The sequence below is a fragment of the Hyla sarda genome, chromosome 2, assembly GCF_029499605.1.
Source record: "Hyla sarda isolate aHylSar1 chromosome 2, aHylSar1.hap1, whole genome shotgun sequence".
Classification (NCBI taxonomy): Eukaryota; Metazoa; Chordata; class Amphibia; order Anura; family Hylidae; genus Hyla; species Hyla sarda.
Genome location: NC_079190.1, coordinates 426,234,266 through 426,251,575, shown reverse-complemented (window position 1 = coordinate 426,251,575; position 17,310 = coordinate 426,234,266). Strand labels below are relative to the sequence as shown.

The 17,310-nt window shown below is 41.2% G+C and overlaps 1 protein-coding gene across 4 annotated transcripts in view; it reads left to right on the top strand.

The window, feature by feature from the left end:
* SLC6A4 (solute carrier family 6 member 4) overlaps nt 1-17,310 on the top strand; it is a 124,966-nt gene that overhangs the window by 84,099 nt on the left and 23,557 nt on the right. For all 4 annotated transcript variants that reach the window (XM_056558995.1, XM_056558994.1, XM_056558996.1 and 1 more), the window contains 6 exons: nt 121-255; nt 2,498-2,717; nt 6,406-6,544; nt 7,976-8,110; nt 9,915-10,018; nt 13,530-13,657. In XM_056558995.1, the coding sequence (XP_056414970.1) occupies nt 121-255; nt 2,498-2,717; nt 6,406-6,544; nt 7,976-8,110; nt 9,915-10,018; nt 13,530-13,657 (861 nt within the window). The remainder of the gene's footprint in view (nt 1-120; nt 256-2,497; nt 2,718-6,405; nt 6,545-7,975; nt 8,111-9,914; nt 10,019-13,529; nt 13,658-17,310) is intronic.

Sequence of the window (17,310 nt, the reverse complement as noted above, 5' to 3'; positions counted from 1 at the left end):
GGAGAGACAATTTTATCTTTGGGGCAATGTTGTCAACACCTTGAAATTATAATTTTTCATCGACTTGGAACCGTAGTATTATACTGAGACATTAAAGTTCCTAAACCTTTGTCATTTTAGGAGCATTTCTCATCCCGTATGTCATCATGGCTGTGTTTGGTGGAATTCCTCTCTTCTACATGGAATTGGCCTTGGGTCAGTATCACCGAAATGGCTGCATTTCTGTATGGAGGAAAGTATGTCCCTTATTTAAAGGTAAGATGGCAACTTAATATCCGAGAACAGTTATAAATGCCCAAAAGTCTATTAATCTTACCCCGCCCCATATAAATAAATAAATATTATGAACCACAAGGAGCACACGTCATACTCTGAGGATTTACCCCTAGGTCCACCAAGGTCATTATTATGCATGGTGTCCCTAAAGTCTGGACACTTAGGAAATATCACTAACTGTAACTAACTTTTTGGTTTGTGGAAAGCTCATGTGTTGGGACCATTTTTCTCTGAAGATCATGTCATTGGTGACACATACCCTGCCATGTTGAGAGACCAGTTAATACCCCAAATTGAAAGGCTGTGTGAAGGACTCTCTTAATGGTTCCAATAGGATGGAGCTTCTGACCATTACACCACAGTGGTAAGAGATTGGCTGAATGATGATTTCCCCAACTGGATTGGAAGACGCAGTCATGTGGAATGGTCTTTTTTCTCCCCAGACCTTAGCCACCTTGACTTTGGGTGTGTTAAAGAAGAAGGTGTACTCAGTGGAAATCACAGATATGAATTACCTGAAGTAATGCATCATGAATGGATGCGCTGAAATTGATAGAAATGTGGAAATCGGGTTCATATGAATCTTGCAATGCTGTTGAAAGATTTATAAAAAAAAAAGAGAATGCCTTTTGCATGAGTCCAGACTCTAGGGATACCCTATATTATCTGATACAACCTTCAGTATGACAATGATATGCATGGTTATTAAAGGGGTACTCCAGTGGAAAATCAACTGGTGCCTGAAAGTTTAACAGATTTGTAAACTACTTCTATTAAAAATCTTTAAAGGGGTTATCCAGGAAAAAAACTTCTTTTTTATATATCATTTGGCTCCAGAAAGTTAAACAGATTTGTAAATGACTTCTATAAAAAAAAAATCTTAATCCTTTCAGTACTTATGAGCTGCTGAAGTTGAGTTGTTCTTTTCTGTCTAAGTGCTCTCTGATGACATGTGTCTCGGGAACCGCCCAGTTTAGAAGCAAATCCCCATAGCAAACCTCTCTTCTACTCTGTGCAGTTCCCGAGACAAGCAGAGATGTCAGCAGAGAACACTGTTTCCAGACAGAAAACAACAACTCAACTTCAGCAACTGATAATTATTGAAAGGATTAAGATTTTTTTTTTTCAAATTCAATAGAGTTTTATTGATATTCAAAAAGGAAACAGTACACATACAAGGTGTGCAATAAAATAGGCAAACAAATAGAAGTCCAGTAGCTTTGGAAGGCCAAAAAGGACAAAAACATGAACACCAAGTTAAAACAATGCTGAACATACCATATGGTAAGGAAAAGGTGGAGAAGGCAATGAAAGCTTTAGTAAGAGCGACCAGAAAGGGACAGTAGAGGTCACAAAGAAGCCCTGAACTGCAAGGGAAAGAGCTGACTACTTACCAGTCATGGAAAGGGCCGCCCTAGCACATCAAGATGATTAAGATTTTTTAACTCCCAGTACTTATCAGCTGCTGTATGCTCCAGGGGAAGTTCTTTTCTTTTTGAATTTATTTTCTGCCTTACCACAGTGCTCTCTGCTGACACCTCTGTCCATGCCAGGAACTGTGCAGAGCAGGAGACAAATTCCCATAGCAAACCTAACTTGCTTTGAACTGTTCCTGACATGGAGCACTGTGGTCAGACAGAAAATAAATTAAAAAAGAAAAGAACTTCCTCTGTAGTATACAGCAGCTGATAAGTACTGGAAGGATTAAGATTTTTTAATAGAAGTAATTTACAAATCTGTTTAACTTTCTGGCATCAGTTGATTTAAAAAAAAATATTGTTTTCCACTGGAGTACCCCTTTAAAGGGGTTATGATGCAGTGAAAAGTAACTTATCCCCTATCCACAATATATGTGCCAGATCATGGGGGTCCAACTACTAGCACCCTCCGCAATCTCCTTATCGGTCCCCGGGTCTCTGAAAGGAGCGCATGCTGGGGTCAGCACACGCTGCATTCATTTCTATGGGAGCGCTGAAGATGCCAGCATTCGAGTCTCTTGAACGCTCCCTCAGAGAATGAAAGAGCATGTGCCGACCCCAGTATGCACCCCTCTCAGAGAGCTGGGGCCCATTCAGGAGATTGCGGGGGGTCCAGCAATCGGACCCCCCGTGATCTGGCACATATACTGTGTATAGGGGATAAGTTACTTTTCGCTGCAGTACCCCTGAAACCTATTGGATATACAATGTTGACTCTTCTGCTCTGTCTGTTCACTCTCCAGGAATTGGTTATGCTATCTGTATAATAGCACTTTATGTAGCATCTTATTATAACACCATAATGGCCTGGGCTCTCTACTACCTCATATTCTCATTCCGGTCTGAGTTGCCTTGGACCAGCTGCCGCAACGAGTGGAACACAGAGAACTGCACCAACTATTTTCAGAATAGTAGCGTGACATGGATCAACAGTTCTATTTCACCAGCAGAGGAGTTTTACACGTAAGTGCATGTAAGTGTGGTGAAGTCTAAGCGACTATCAGGGTAGTTGGAATGGTCGACAAGTTAGTAAGACTAATACTCCAACCTTATGCTTTCCAGTTCTGACGTAAATAGACTGTCGGAATAAATAGAGCAAACATAACTTAATATGATGTAGTATTAATATTATTTAGTAATATCATTGACTGCATCGTAAACGGAGGTTTACCATGTATAATGTGAGCTGACATTGTTTTCAAGTGATCAGATGTTAGAAATAACATTAAAGACTCAAAACCCAAGTACCGTGTATAATGATGTGTATATAATACATGAGGACGCATTAAAGCAGAAGTCCTCTCACTCTTGTCTTGTCTAGTCCTTTTTTGTCCAAAATGTTTTTAACAAAGTTGTTCTAAGTTCCTAAAAGCAGTGTTCTGTAAACAGTGCGTCTCTTGCTGTTGCAAAACTACAACTGCCAGCATGACCGGACAGCCATCGGCTGTCCGGTCATGCTGGGAGTTGTAGTTTTGCAACAGCTGGAGGCACACTGTTTGGAAAGCACTGCCTTAAAGGGGTACTTCACTGAAAAACTTTTTTTTTCTTCAAATCAACTGGTAGCAGAAAATTAAACAGATTTGTAAATTATTTCTATTTAAAAATCTTAATCCTTCCAGTACTTATCAGCTGCTGTATTCTCCACAGAAAGTTATTTTCTATTTGAATTTTATTCTGCCTGACCATAGTGCTCTCTGCTGACACCTCTGTCCATTTTAGGAACTGTCCAGAGCAGGAGAGGGTCGCTGTGGGGATTTGCTTTTACTCTGGACAGTTCCTAAAATGGAAAGAGGTGTCAGAAGAGAGCACTGTGGTCAGAGAGAAAGGAAATTCAAAAAGAAAATAACTTCCTGTGGAGCATACAGCACCTGATAAGTACTGGAAGGATTCAGATTTTTAAATAGAAGTCATTTACAAATCTGTTTACCTTTCTGGCACCAGTTGGTTTAAAAAAAAAATAATGTTTTCCAGCGGTGTACCCCTTTAAAGTGTACCTGTAAAAAAAAAAAAAAAAAAAAAAGAACAAGGTTTGACATGTCCTAGGCAAGATCAGGACAGGAAGCGCGCAGCTTAGCACTCTCTGCTCTGTTTCTATGTGAGCGATGTGTATATGCTACAAAGACCAGAATGTGTTGTACACACAACGTCTCCCAAGACCCCTTTCTTCAGTAGCGGACCTTGCAGAGAGTTATAAGCCAGACAGACCACACTGGCAGCCCTAGCAGTATTCCATTAACAGTTAGTACAGTGGTCCCTGAACTTACAATAGCCTCTGGTTACAATATTTGGGTCTTTTCTGGACCATTGTAACTTAAAAGAGTTCTGTAGTGAACTATAACTTATCCCTTATCCAAAGGACCCCCTGTGATCTCCTGAACGGGGCGCCCGGCAGTCTTCTGGAAGGGGGCATGCCGACATGCCCCCTCCATGTATCCCATAGAGATACATGGAGGGAGCGTGTCGGCCGCGGCTTCCTGCGGGGGATGGAACGACAGCCGGGGCCCCGTTGAGGAGATCACGGGGGTCCCAGCGGTCGGACCCCAAGCTTATCCTTTGGATAGGGGATAAGTTATATTTCACTGCACTACTCCTTTAAAAACAAATTCAACATACAATGCAATGGACAGTCCAGATCTGAATGGGCATTCACTGGTAAAACCCCTGTATTACTGAGGTGCATGCACTGACTGGTAGCGCCTCCCTACACTACATGAGGGTACTACATGTTCTGTACTCTTTACCTGTGCCAGGATTAACTGCTCCTTTCGACACCAAGTGAGGGCAGCTCCATTTAACTTTTTTAGGACATTGTGTGTACTGTACAGAACCCTGAAGAAGCTCCTGTACTCCACATAGACAATGATTTACAGTTTTTAGCAGATCTTTCTTACTTTATATATAAGGATTTGTTTTATCTGTATTAGGTATCTACTCAGTGGAATTGCTAGGGCTGGTGTCACTCGGTGCGGTAGAAAATGGTGTCACCCTAGTAACAATGGGCCAGTAACAATGCTCCTCGCCCACCCTGGTAACGTCATGCTTTTGCTGCTTGGTTGATATCTGTCTGAGAATGAAAAGGGGAACCACACACGTTTTTATTTATTTTGAAAAAAAAAATGTGTGTGGTTCTCCGTCTTTTCATTCTCAGCTAAATAGAAACCAAGCAGCAACAGCATGACATTACCAGGGTGGGTGAGGACCATTGTTACTGGCCCTCCCAAACCTAAATAACGCCCGCCTGTTACCCCCTAGGCCCAGGAGCGCCATATGTGACGTTCCGGGCCTGTTGGTACCGGCTCTTCCCAGCACCCCTGGGGCGGTGGGTACCGGGGTAATAATTGGGGGTTAGCACTACCTGGTTTTGGGGCTAATGCTAAGTCTGGCTTAGTAATGACCTCTATCTATAAGACAGCTTCCACTACTAAGCCTGTAAAGTAAAGTAAAAAAAAAACACAACACCACACGGAAAAAATAATTATTACGAAAACACTCCCCCACAACCAGCCCTCGTTAACAATTTTATTAAAAATTTTGAGAAACTCAGGTCATCAATGTAGTCCATAGGATACAAGTATCTGAAACAAGAAGAAAAGAAAATAACAAAATATGGTACATTACAAAAAAATTTTGGCGCTCTTCACTGGGGAGAGCACCCATAAAGCAGTGTGTTCCCAAACAGCCTTTGGCTGTCTGGGAATGATGGGATTTGTAGTTTAGCAACAGCTGTGGGCTCCCTGCTTGGGAAGACACTGTCAGAAAAGGTCCATTCACATTATACATTTTCAACATGCCATTTTAAAACTAAAGGGCATGCTAAAAACAGATAATGTGAACAGAACCATTCTTACCACTGTCTTTGCAGGCTGTGAGTGTCTTCTTGTGTAGCTCCACCTCTAGGGATGTCATCGCTAGAGGTGGGGCTACAGAAGAAGAGGCCCAGGCCCGCAACAAGGTGGTAAGTAGCCCCCCATCTGCCACCAGCAACAAAAGCTTAGAGCCCCCCAGCACCCCCTTTCTCCCAGCCCTGGGAGAAGCTTACCAGGGTCAGGTGCACCCCACTGTTCCTTACTAGCTGCTGCTTCTTCCATGGTTTGTCACGTTCTGGCCTGCACTGGTCCGGCATGGACCAGACCATTGTGGATGAGGCACGTGGAGGACGTCCATCAAGCTGCGCCCTGCCACTGCTGACGTCCTGTCACGCCAAACTCCGAAAGATGAGTATGCGGGGCGGGTGGTAGTGAACCTGCTCTGATGCTCCTACTTCGCTACTGATTTCTTTCAACCGGGGGGCATTGCTAGTGGACTTGCTTCACTTCAGTAATAATATATGATCTGTTGACCGGGGGTGGTGTTAGGCGTGGTGCTTGTGGACTCGCTCCACTTCGGTGATAATATGCAATCTGCCGACCGAGGGAGGGCGGTGTTGGATCTGGGTGTCACCCCATCAGGCTGGTGGGGGTTTAGAGTTCTGGCCTCAACATACAATGGTCTCAACATACAATGGTCTTCCTGGAAAAATATTGTAACCTGAGGAACCACTGTACAGAACTATTCATCCCTTGACAATAATCTGTTATTTTAGTATTTATCGTATTTCCCAGGTATTCATCACTAATAATTCATACACTTACGGTCTTACTTTTACTTTCAGTCGACTTGTACTGCAGATACACAAATCAAAAGGTCTACAGGATCTTGGAGGAGTCAGCTGGCAGCTTTGTCTTTGCCTACTCCTTATCTTCACTATTGTGTACTTCAGCATTTGGAAAGGGGTCAAAACTTCTGGAAAGGTCAGTATAAACCTTAAGAATGTCTACATATATATATATATATATATATATATATATATATATATATATATGTACAAAGGAAGCAATGGTTCAGTTCCTCCATAAAAAATGTTGCTTCTTTTTTGACATGAGTGAATAAATTTTTATCTGCTTTTTGCATAAACTGGAGTGCTGCACTATTGCTTTCGTGGCATCTATTAGGACCGTGGTTGGGTCCCTTGGGTGCTGGCACCACACACATCTGATTGGCTAAGTAGTGCTGCAAAATACTTTGGTTTCTATCCATATATTTATTTACATACCGGTATATAGATTTAAAAAAGCATTTTCGAACTGGTTACTGAAAATATGAACTGGTTACAGCAAAAACAGTTCAGGTCTTTAAAACAGGTCCAGTCCCTTAAAGGGGTACTCCGCCCTTAGACATCTTATCCCCTATCCAAAGGGGACCCAACACAATCTCCATGCAGCACCCGACTTTCTGAAAATTATTTTTAGAACGCTGGGTTTGGACGGCCGTGGTCGTGACATCATGCCACACCCCCTCCATTCATGTCTATGGGAGGGGGCATTACTTTAATTTAATTATTTATAGTAATTTATTTTTTCATTTTTATTTTACACATAGGGGACCATTAGGATTGTATTCACTGTATAATACTATACCTTTTGCATAGCATTATACAGTTTCATTGATGTTCCACTGATACAGCCTGGTTGAGCCAGGCTGCACAATGGATTGTCAATCCGGTGACTGGAGGCAGGTAAGAGAACCCTCCCCCATAATTTTAGCTCATCAGACCCGGCAATCATGTCTCGGGGGCCGATTAGCTACCTGAGCTAAACGGCATCTGTGACTTAATAATTTAGATGCCATGATCGGCATTGATCTCGGTGTCTAAAGGGTTCTTGACAGGGAGCAGAGGGATCGCCGGTCACTAGCGGCGCAGCTCCTGTGCTTGCTTTATAATCCTTTAACGTTCCTGGGTGTACATTAAGTCCCAGACAACAATGGCGTATATTTATGCTCTGTGACGCCTAGGGGTTAGATGCATTTTTAGTACAAAATAACATTAATAGATATGTAGAAATTTAGTATCCACCCATACTTCTTGAGGGTACATTCCCACCCGGCATATTTTGCTGCGTATTTGCTGCTGCGTATTTTATTTCCCATTGAAGTCAATGGATAGGAAAATATGCAGCAAATACGAAGCAAAATACGCCAGGTGGGAACGTACCCTTACTTTTTATCTTTTTTAAGCCACATGTACTATGTAACCATGAAATACATAATTTGCCCTGTGGTAGCGCTGCAGGGAAATTAAACATTTGCTATATTTCCCTGCAAATTAGAGCTGGTTGATAAGTGTCCTTAAATATAAAAAAAAGAATAATAATTATAATTGAGTTTTAATGTCTTCTTTACAGGTAGTGTGGGTTACTGCAACATTTCCATACATTGTGCTTACATTACTATTAATACGAGGAGCAACACTCCCAGGAGCTTGGAGGGGAGTTTTATTTTACCTGAAGCCAGACTGGGACAAGTTACTGACCACTGAGGTAAAAATGATATTTGAACAGATACAGGTCAATAATACAGCCGTAAAAGTATTCACTCCCCCATTGACAATTACTGCAGGTTTATTTGCAACATTTACCAAAGCTGTTTGCAAAAAACAACATATCCTGAGTTTAACCATGGTTATCTGTCCTGTTTGATATATAGATTTTATCCTGCTTTGTTTTAGTATATTGTCGGGTTTTTGGTATTTGTGTATGTTCATTCTGCATTTACCTTGATATATATTAGTCGTGCGTGTTATGTCAGTCCTGTTTTTACCTTGTTCATTCCAGCTACTCCTAGGATAGAATCTTCTCTGAGCCTTGTGCTAATCCATCTATCTAGGAGTGAGTGAGTCTTGTGCCTGTACCCATGTTTGCTTGTATTTTGTATTTCTGTTTCCTCCTAGGACAGTATTCTGATCAGTCGGTGGAGAGTGGCCGCTGGCTAGGAGTCTATCTGGCTTTGGTATTGATGTCCCTCCATGTTTGGAGTGGGGTGTCTAGTGTGTTCTTTGTTCTGAGTCCAATGTGAATAGTGCCCTTGATTTCCTGACCCATTTTATGTTAGTATGCTATATCCTGTCTTGTTTGTATTTATAAATCTGTTTGTTGGTTACTGTATGTTCCTGACTTTTTCCCCGACATGCATAGTTCCGTTTATTTTGTTGACTTTGATGCCCATGCACTTTAGCGCTAGGAAAGGACCGGCTCCAAGTTGCTGATCCGTCATTTAGGGCGGATGGGCAAGAAGGCAGGGAGAGTGGTTTATAGGGACAGCTTTAGGGCTCACTTCTCCCATGACCAACCCCCCCCGTTCATGATGATGGCAGGTGTGAAATTGCCTGTATATAACATGAGTTTGAATGTTATTGTTTAATTCTGAACACAGCCACATCTCCAGTTATAAGAGGGTGTGCGCACATATGCTACCAGGTTATTTTGTATTTTATTTTTCTTCCCCCCCTCAAAGATTTTAGTCTGTTTTGCAATTGAATTGTTCACGTTATAGGTCACATTAAAAGTGGAAGAAGTTGAATACTACAGAGGAAATTCTTTTCTTTTTGGAACACAGAGCTCTCTGCTGACATCACGAGCATAGTGCTCTCTGCTGACATCTCTGTCCATTTTAAGAACTGTCCAGAGTAGGAGAAAATACCCATAGCAAATATATCCTGCTCTGGACAGTTCTTAAAATGGACAGAGATGTCAGCAGAGAGCACTGTGCTCGTGATGTCAGCAGAGAGCACTGTGTTCCAAAAAGAAAATAATTTCCTCTGTAGTATTCAGCAGCTAATAAGTACTGGAAGGATTAAGATTTTTTTAATAGAAGTAATTTACAAATCTGTTTAACTTTCTGGCACCAGTTGATTTAAAAAAAGTTTGCCACCGGAGTACCCCTTTAAGCTTTTTTCTCAATATAGGGGCTGGTGCTCCAATGCCATGTTATCCCTCTTATCACTGGTTATGTGTTGACTTTTTAATATTAAGCTACTAATGAAAGAAATATAATCTGCATTCAGATCTACTATCTAGCAATGGCTTCAGCCTATCGAGATTGTATCACTATAGCTAGCCTGCTTTATATGGCGATATATGGAAAATAGAAAATGGTTAAAATTGAGTTTTCAGTGTATTATTAAATTTAAAAAAGCAATGTTAGTACAATGTAAGCATCTGTCTGTATTAGACTATGAAGTGTGCCTGCCATGATTTCATTACATTTCTCTATGCATACATAAATATTACTTGATTTCAGCTGAGAAATTTAATTTCCTTTCCTCCGTGTACTTTGTCCTTATAGGTCTGGGTGGATGCAGCAGCGCAAATTTTCTTTTCACTGGGCCCTGGGTTTGGAGTTTTACTCGCTTTCGCTAGCTACAATAAATTTCACAACAACTGCTACCAGTAAGTTTTAAATAAACCTTATAATAAATGTAATTGTACATTTTATTATTTAAATGTCTTCCTTTTTACGTGTTGTATGACAGTTTAAACAAAATAGCACCTATAGGAGTCAATGCAGTACAAAGTAGCATACCTACAAACAGCACAACAACACCAAAGTAAGAAAGCATCTGTGTAGAATACTTTGTTGAGTAGTGATGAGCGGCATATGCCATATTCGAATTTGCGATATTTCGCGAATATGAGGACGAATATTCGTCCCATATTTGTGAAATTCGAATATTCCTTATATTCGTGATGTTTTTTTGAATTGTGAAATTTCGCTATTGCGAATGGGAAATTAATAGCGAAATTTCGCTCGTCTGCGCATGCGCTATAACATCTGGCGAGGGACGTTGCTAGGGACGTTGCTAAGCTCTGACAACTGTGCTTGCAGAACTCTCATTGGCTCACAGGCATAAGTAGGGCGGAATTTCCACGAATATTCGCATTGCGAATATTTGTATTGCGAATATTCGCAATGCGAATATTCGCATGCATAAACCTTTCGCCTCACAGTCTCATCCCTGGGTCTTTAATGATACAAGCATTGCATTTATCAATCGAAGGAGATCCCTACAATGTGCTCAGTTTTTAATACAGTTTGAAAAAAAGATGAATATTCATAATAGCGAATTTTAATCGCGAAATACGTAATATTCGCGAATATGCGATATTCGCGATGAATATTGGAATTGCGAATATTCATGAGCAACACTATTGTTGAGATATGACTAGAAACATTATCACAGACATTAAAATTGTCTCCACACAGATACAGAGAAGGTGGGGTACCAGGTGCTTACAAAATATGTAAATGCATGTGTATATGTTCAAATATACAACTTCAATGGGGGGGAGGGGCAAAAATTTGCAGTATACAGTCGTAGACGAAAGTTTGGAGACTGACACAAACCCTTAGTCAGATGTTTCCATGGTATAGTGAAGTATGATTATAAGATCATATAGAGGGGGAGATTTATCAAAACCTGTCCAGAGGAAAAGTTGCACACTTGCCCATAGCAACCAATCAGATCGCTTCTTTCATTTTTGAAAAGGCCTCTGACAAATGAAAGAAGCAATCTGATTGGTTGCTATGGGCAACTCAGCAACTTTTCCTCTGGACAGGTTTTGATATATCTCCTCCATAGTGTGTACCATCCCAACATGGTAAGGTGACCGCATCACAATGGACCCTACACTATACAGTATTTGCCTCTCCTGGGTTAGCGCTAATAATCTGGCTATGTAGGATCCAGCTATTTTCTGCTTAAAACAAACCAGGGTAATTGGGTGGCATGTAAGATCAAGATGGTGGCAACCCACTGGGAGGAATGGCTGCCTCCATCTTGGTTGTGCACTCCACCCATCCCCCTGGGTGGTTTTATACAGGGAATAGCTGGATTTTACATGCCCAAAATTTGTAGGCTTGGTACTAGCCCATGAGACGTATATCTATAGTGTGGGGTTCATCCCAATGAGGACACTTTACCAAGGTGGGATGGTGCACTATAGTGATGAGCGGCATAGGCCATATTCGAATTTGCGATATTTTGTGAATATATGGACGAATATTTGTCATATATTCGCCAACTACGCATATTCGTTTTTTTTTTTGCATATGTGAAAATGTATGCGCATATGCGAAAATATATGTGCATATTCGCGAATATTGAGCCCTCCCTTCTTTAATGGTATAGGGAACTAATGGGCTAGTGCAGTGGTCTCCAACCTGCAGACCTCCAGATGTTGCAAAACCGTTGGCTGTCCGGGCATGCTGGAGTTATAGTTTTGTAACATCTGAAGGTCCACAGGTGGGAGACCACTGCACTAGCCCATTAGTTCCCTATACCATTAAATAAGGGAGGGCTCAATATTTGCGAATATGCGACGCAGAGAGGGATGCAGTGATCACTGTGATGTGTAAAACATGAAAAGCAGAAGACTTGAAAAAAAGCTGCACTCACCCACTGAGAAGTATTTGCCAAACAATCCTTTATTCCACGTGTCCATACAGCAGACAGCAAGTCAACAGCTGGAAGTGCGGGGTGCGAGAGCCAAAGCTTTCAGGTGCAGGGGGCGTACCACTAGACATCACGGTGATGTGTAGTGTGAACAAAGAAAAAAAAAAGCGAGTATTCGTAATTGCGAATATATAGTGCTATATTCGCAATATTCGCAAATTCGTGAATATGCGAATATTCGTGAGCAACACTAGTGCACAATATATGATCAAAATGTACGCTAATAACATAGCAGTAATAGCAGTAATGCAATTTAAAATGAATCCTCTGATAATCTTCTCCTTGGTGCACAGATAATTTTTCACGCTCCACATTTCAAGGGGCAGGATCAGAGCTGGACTGTTTGCCATCAGTACACATACATGGACTTTCTTTCTCTTATGTTGCTTTCCAATCAAAGCACATACTCCATCATGACATCATGTTAGAAAAAGAAGCACTGTGCTGAGGGATGATTTACACAGAATAATACTATAGATGGCATATAGGGGGAGAAGCGGTTGCTGATGTACTACATGGTGCAATATGAGCAAAAATGGGGGGAAAAAAATAAGAAACAACGGCAGCAGGATGGTTTACAGGGGTATTCCAGGAAAAAAACTTTTTTTTATATATCAACTGGCTCCAGAAAGTTAAACAGATTTGTAAATGACTTCTATTAAAAAATCTTAATCCTTTCAATAATTATCAGCTGCTGAAGTTGAGTTGTTGTTTTCTGTCTGGCAACAGTGCTCTCTGCTGACATCTCTGCTTGTTTCGGGAACTGCACAGATTAGAAGATGTTTGCTATGGGGATTTGCTTCTAAATGGGGCTGTTCCCAAGACAGGTGTCATCAGAGAGCACAACTCAACTTCAGAAGTACTCTTAAGTACTGAAAGGATTAAGATTTTTTAATAGGAGTAATTTACAAATCTGTTTAACTTTTTGTAGCCAGTTGATATATAAAAAAAAGTTTTTTCCTGGATAACCCCTTTAATCATTGAGATGCTACCGTTGCTGCAGGCAAGCTAAAGCAGGAAGGGGGCAGGTTGGGGGACCTTACTATGCAGCATTGTGGTAGGTACACTGGTGTTGTCTAGAGCTGTATGAGTGATCAGAAATGAAAGGAAAGTCTTGATTTACCTTTGAGGAAAAGTGTGGTTCATCGTTAGCAGGTCTTCATCTCAATCTCTCTTTATGTTTCATCACTATGTGTACATGAACTATGGGAGAGATTTATTAAAACCCGTCCAGAGGAACGGTTGCTGAGTTGCTCATAGTAACCAATCAATTTCAGAGGCCTTTTCAAAAATGAAAGTAGTAATCTGATTGGTTGCTATGGGCAACTCAGCAACTTTTCCTCTGGGCAGGTTTCGATAAATCTCCCCCTATATGTATGTCATTCATAAATATATAAATATGCCTTTGCTTATTCTAACTGGAAACTTCTGTGAACTGTACGTAACAGGGATGCATTGGTGACAAGTACAGTTAACTGTATGACCAGTTTTGTGTCCGGCTTCGTCATTTTCACTGTCTTGGGCTATATGGCTGAAATGAGAAACTTGGATGTCTCAGAAGTTGCCAAAGATACAGGTAAGAAATATTTTCAGTGGTGTTGATGAAGTCATAAACTGTATATAGGGTATATTTGCGGCGTTCTTAAATGGTCCAGAATCGGTGCTTATGTCCGTGGCAATTTTCCACAGACATAAGCACCATCCCATTGACAAATGGCACTTCTCCAGAGGATTCTGCTAGAAGATGGAACATGTTTAGTCTTCTGCCTGAATCCAATTTCTCATTGGAAGTTCCATTGTGGAACTTCAACTGTGCAAGCTGTGCAGTGGAGCTCCCATTGAAATGGGGAGCTGCTGCTCCCAATGGGGAGCTGCTGCAAGTTCAGTTTGCAAAGATTCTCTGTAGTGTGGACCTTACACGTACTGGCACCGAATGTACATTGATGGGGATAGTCATAATACTATTGATGAGCCTAGCCAATAATCTTCCCTTCATGAAGCTAGCCATTTTAACAATAATTTTTATTTTTTAAGGTATATTAGTACACACAAATAAGTTTTACACACACACACACACACACACATATATATCCCAATTGCATGACAAGGCTAGCTGAAATCCATGCATAAGGCTGGGTTCACACCACGTTTTTGCAATACAGTTCCTGTATCAGGTTTTTGTTTTTAAAAAAAATCGGATTCACTGTATCAAAATGTGTGTACAAATTTTTGTCCGCATACGGTTGAAAACCGTATGCGATCTGAAAAATGATGTTTGGTTGCATCCGTTATTTAAGAAAAAATACCATATACGTTTTTTATTTTACAATCCATTTTAAATAAAGTTTCACTTGTTTGATTGAAATTCCAAGAAAAAAACTGTGCAAAGTCAAAAAGCGTATGGTGAAAACCGCATGGAACCGTACGCACATACAGTTCTGTACGGTTCCCATTGACTCCCATGTTAAAAAAAAAAACATATACATTTCAATACGGTTTTTCACCCGGACCAAAAACTATGGTAGGCTACGGTTTTGGGTACAGGAGAAAAAACTGACAACCCCGTACAGGATGCAAAATGGACACAACCTGATACATCATTTGGCATACAGTTTTCAATACGGTTCCGTACCTTTTCAAATTGAAAACATATACGGGAACTGTATTGCAAAAACATGGTGTGAACCCAGCCTAAGCTGCAGGAACAGTCAGATGCATAGATTTTCAGTTCCAGACATTTTGCCTGCGTATATACTCTGCAGTAGGTATAGAAATTGAATTGTACAGGATGAGTGTAAGGCTGGGTTCACACCACGTTTTCTTAAATACGGTTCCCGTATACGGTTTGGAGGAGGGGGCGGGGCTTAATCGCGGCGACCGCACTCAGCCGTATTCGGGAACCGTATTTAATACAAGTCTATGAGCCGACCGGAGTGAACCGCAGCCTCCGGTCGGCTTCGTTTTCGGCCGTAGGCGGTTTCCCGACCGCAGGCAAAAACGTGGTCGACCACGTTTTTGCCTGCGGTCGGGAAACCGCATACGGCCGAAAACGAAGTCGACCGGAGGCTGCGGTTCACTCCGGTCGGCTCATAGACTTGTATTAAATACGGTTCCCGAATACGGCTGAGTGCGGGCACCGCGATTAAGCCCCGCCCCCTCCTCCAAACTGTATACGGGAACCGTATTTAAGAAAACGTGGTGTGAACCCAGCCTTATCTGTGTTTAATTCAATACTCCTTGATGTTCAGCCTGCCACCAATGTGTAATTGATATCATGATTTCTGATAGAACATACAAGGGCATTTACTATAGTTGGCAGATGTGTGCACCTTTTGTTTTGCCTCCAGGTCATCAATCTGTCAAGCTATAAAGTAGTACTACATGAGAACTCCCAGGCGACCACATTAGTCCTGCGTGTTAGGCTAGTGTGTATTTACCTCTTTTCTGATAGTGGAAAAGTATTCATGGAAGTAAAAACTGTCCAAGGCAACGGCTAGTGCAGAGATGGCTTAGTCTGCACAATTTACTGTCAAAGTCGCTGACCATCAAATCAGTCAGTGAACTGCAAACTATTTCAGATATCTGACTGATCTAAGAAGACAGTCTAAACATCCAGCGCACAGTGTCGTAATGAGGACAACTACGTCCTCCAGCTATGCAGATAATCTAATCTCCTGGCCAACAGCCATCTGAAGTGGTGTATAATATAGTATATTATAGTACATATGTGAATAGGGAATCTATGTAAGATAAATGCACATTAACCATTCCTTTGTTGATTGCTTAGGACATTGCAGGATACTAAATAATAAAATGGAAAAGCACATCAAAGTCTTCTAATATTTTACCACCCAAATACCCATCATTCATTAGAAGGCAGAGTCATGCCCCTTCTGTGGGCCTCCCAAGTCTTCTTAGAAGAGACACCGTCGGGTCATTGACTGTAATGACAAAAGATATATTAAAAGGCCAAACATTGAACAAACTCTATGTTATCCTTTCCCTCATGAGATAAAATTGACTACATGCCTGAGCGGGGTTGTTATTTTTCCATCAAATAGCTTAATGGAGTAAAGGTTGAACTTGTTGAGTGTGTTGAACTGAGTTGATCCAGAGGAATGCAAAAAAAAAAAAAAAAAAACTCATACCGAGGTAAAAATTCCTTCCCGACTCCAAATATGGCAGTCAGAATAAGTCCCTGGATCAACCTTCTGTCCATATAAATCTAGAATCCATAACCTGTAATGTTATTATTCTCCAAAAATGCATCCAGACCTCTTTTAAATTCTTTTACCAAGTTCACCATGACCACCTCCTCTGGATGAGAATTTCACAGTCTCACTGCTCTTACAGTAAAGAACCCCCATCTGTGCTGGTGTAGAAACCTTCTTTCCTCTAGACGTAGAGGATGCCTCCTTGTTATAGAAACAGTCCTGGGTATAAATAGATCATGGGAGAGATCTCTGTACTGTCCCCTGATATATTTATACAAATAGTTATTTGGTCTCCCCTAAGCCTTCTTTTTTCTAAACTAAATAACCCTAATTCTGATAATCTTTCTGGGTACTGTAGTCCTCCCATTCCCCGTATTACTCTGGTTGCCCATCTTTGAACGCTCTCCAGCTCCACTATCTTTCTTGTACACTGGTGCCCAGTGCTGTACACAGTATTCCATGTGTGGTCTGACTAGTGATTTGTACAGCGGTAGAATTATTTCCTTGTCGTGGGCATCTATGCCCCTATTGATGCACCCCATGATTTTAATTGCCTTGGCAGCAGCTGCCCAACACTGGTCACTACAGCTAAATTTACTATTAACTAAGACACCCAAGTCCTTTTCCACGTCAGTCGTCCCAAGTGTTCTCCCATTTAATACATAATCCCAGCCCGGATTTTTCTTCCCCATGTGCATTATCTTACATTTATCTGTGTTGAACCTCATCTGTCACTTCCCAGCCCACACCTCCAACCTATCCAGATCCATTTGTAATAGTGCCCTGTCCTCTATTGTGTTTACTGCTTTACAGAGTTTAATATCATCTGCAAAGATTGCTACTTTTCTATTCAACCCCTCTACAAGGTCATTAATAAATATATTAAATAGAACAGGACCCAAGACTGACCCCTGTGGTACCCCACTAGTAACAGTCACCCAATCAGAATAAGTACCATTAAAAACCACCCTCTGTTTCCAATCACTGAGCCAGTTACTTACCCACTTGCACACAT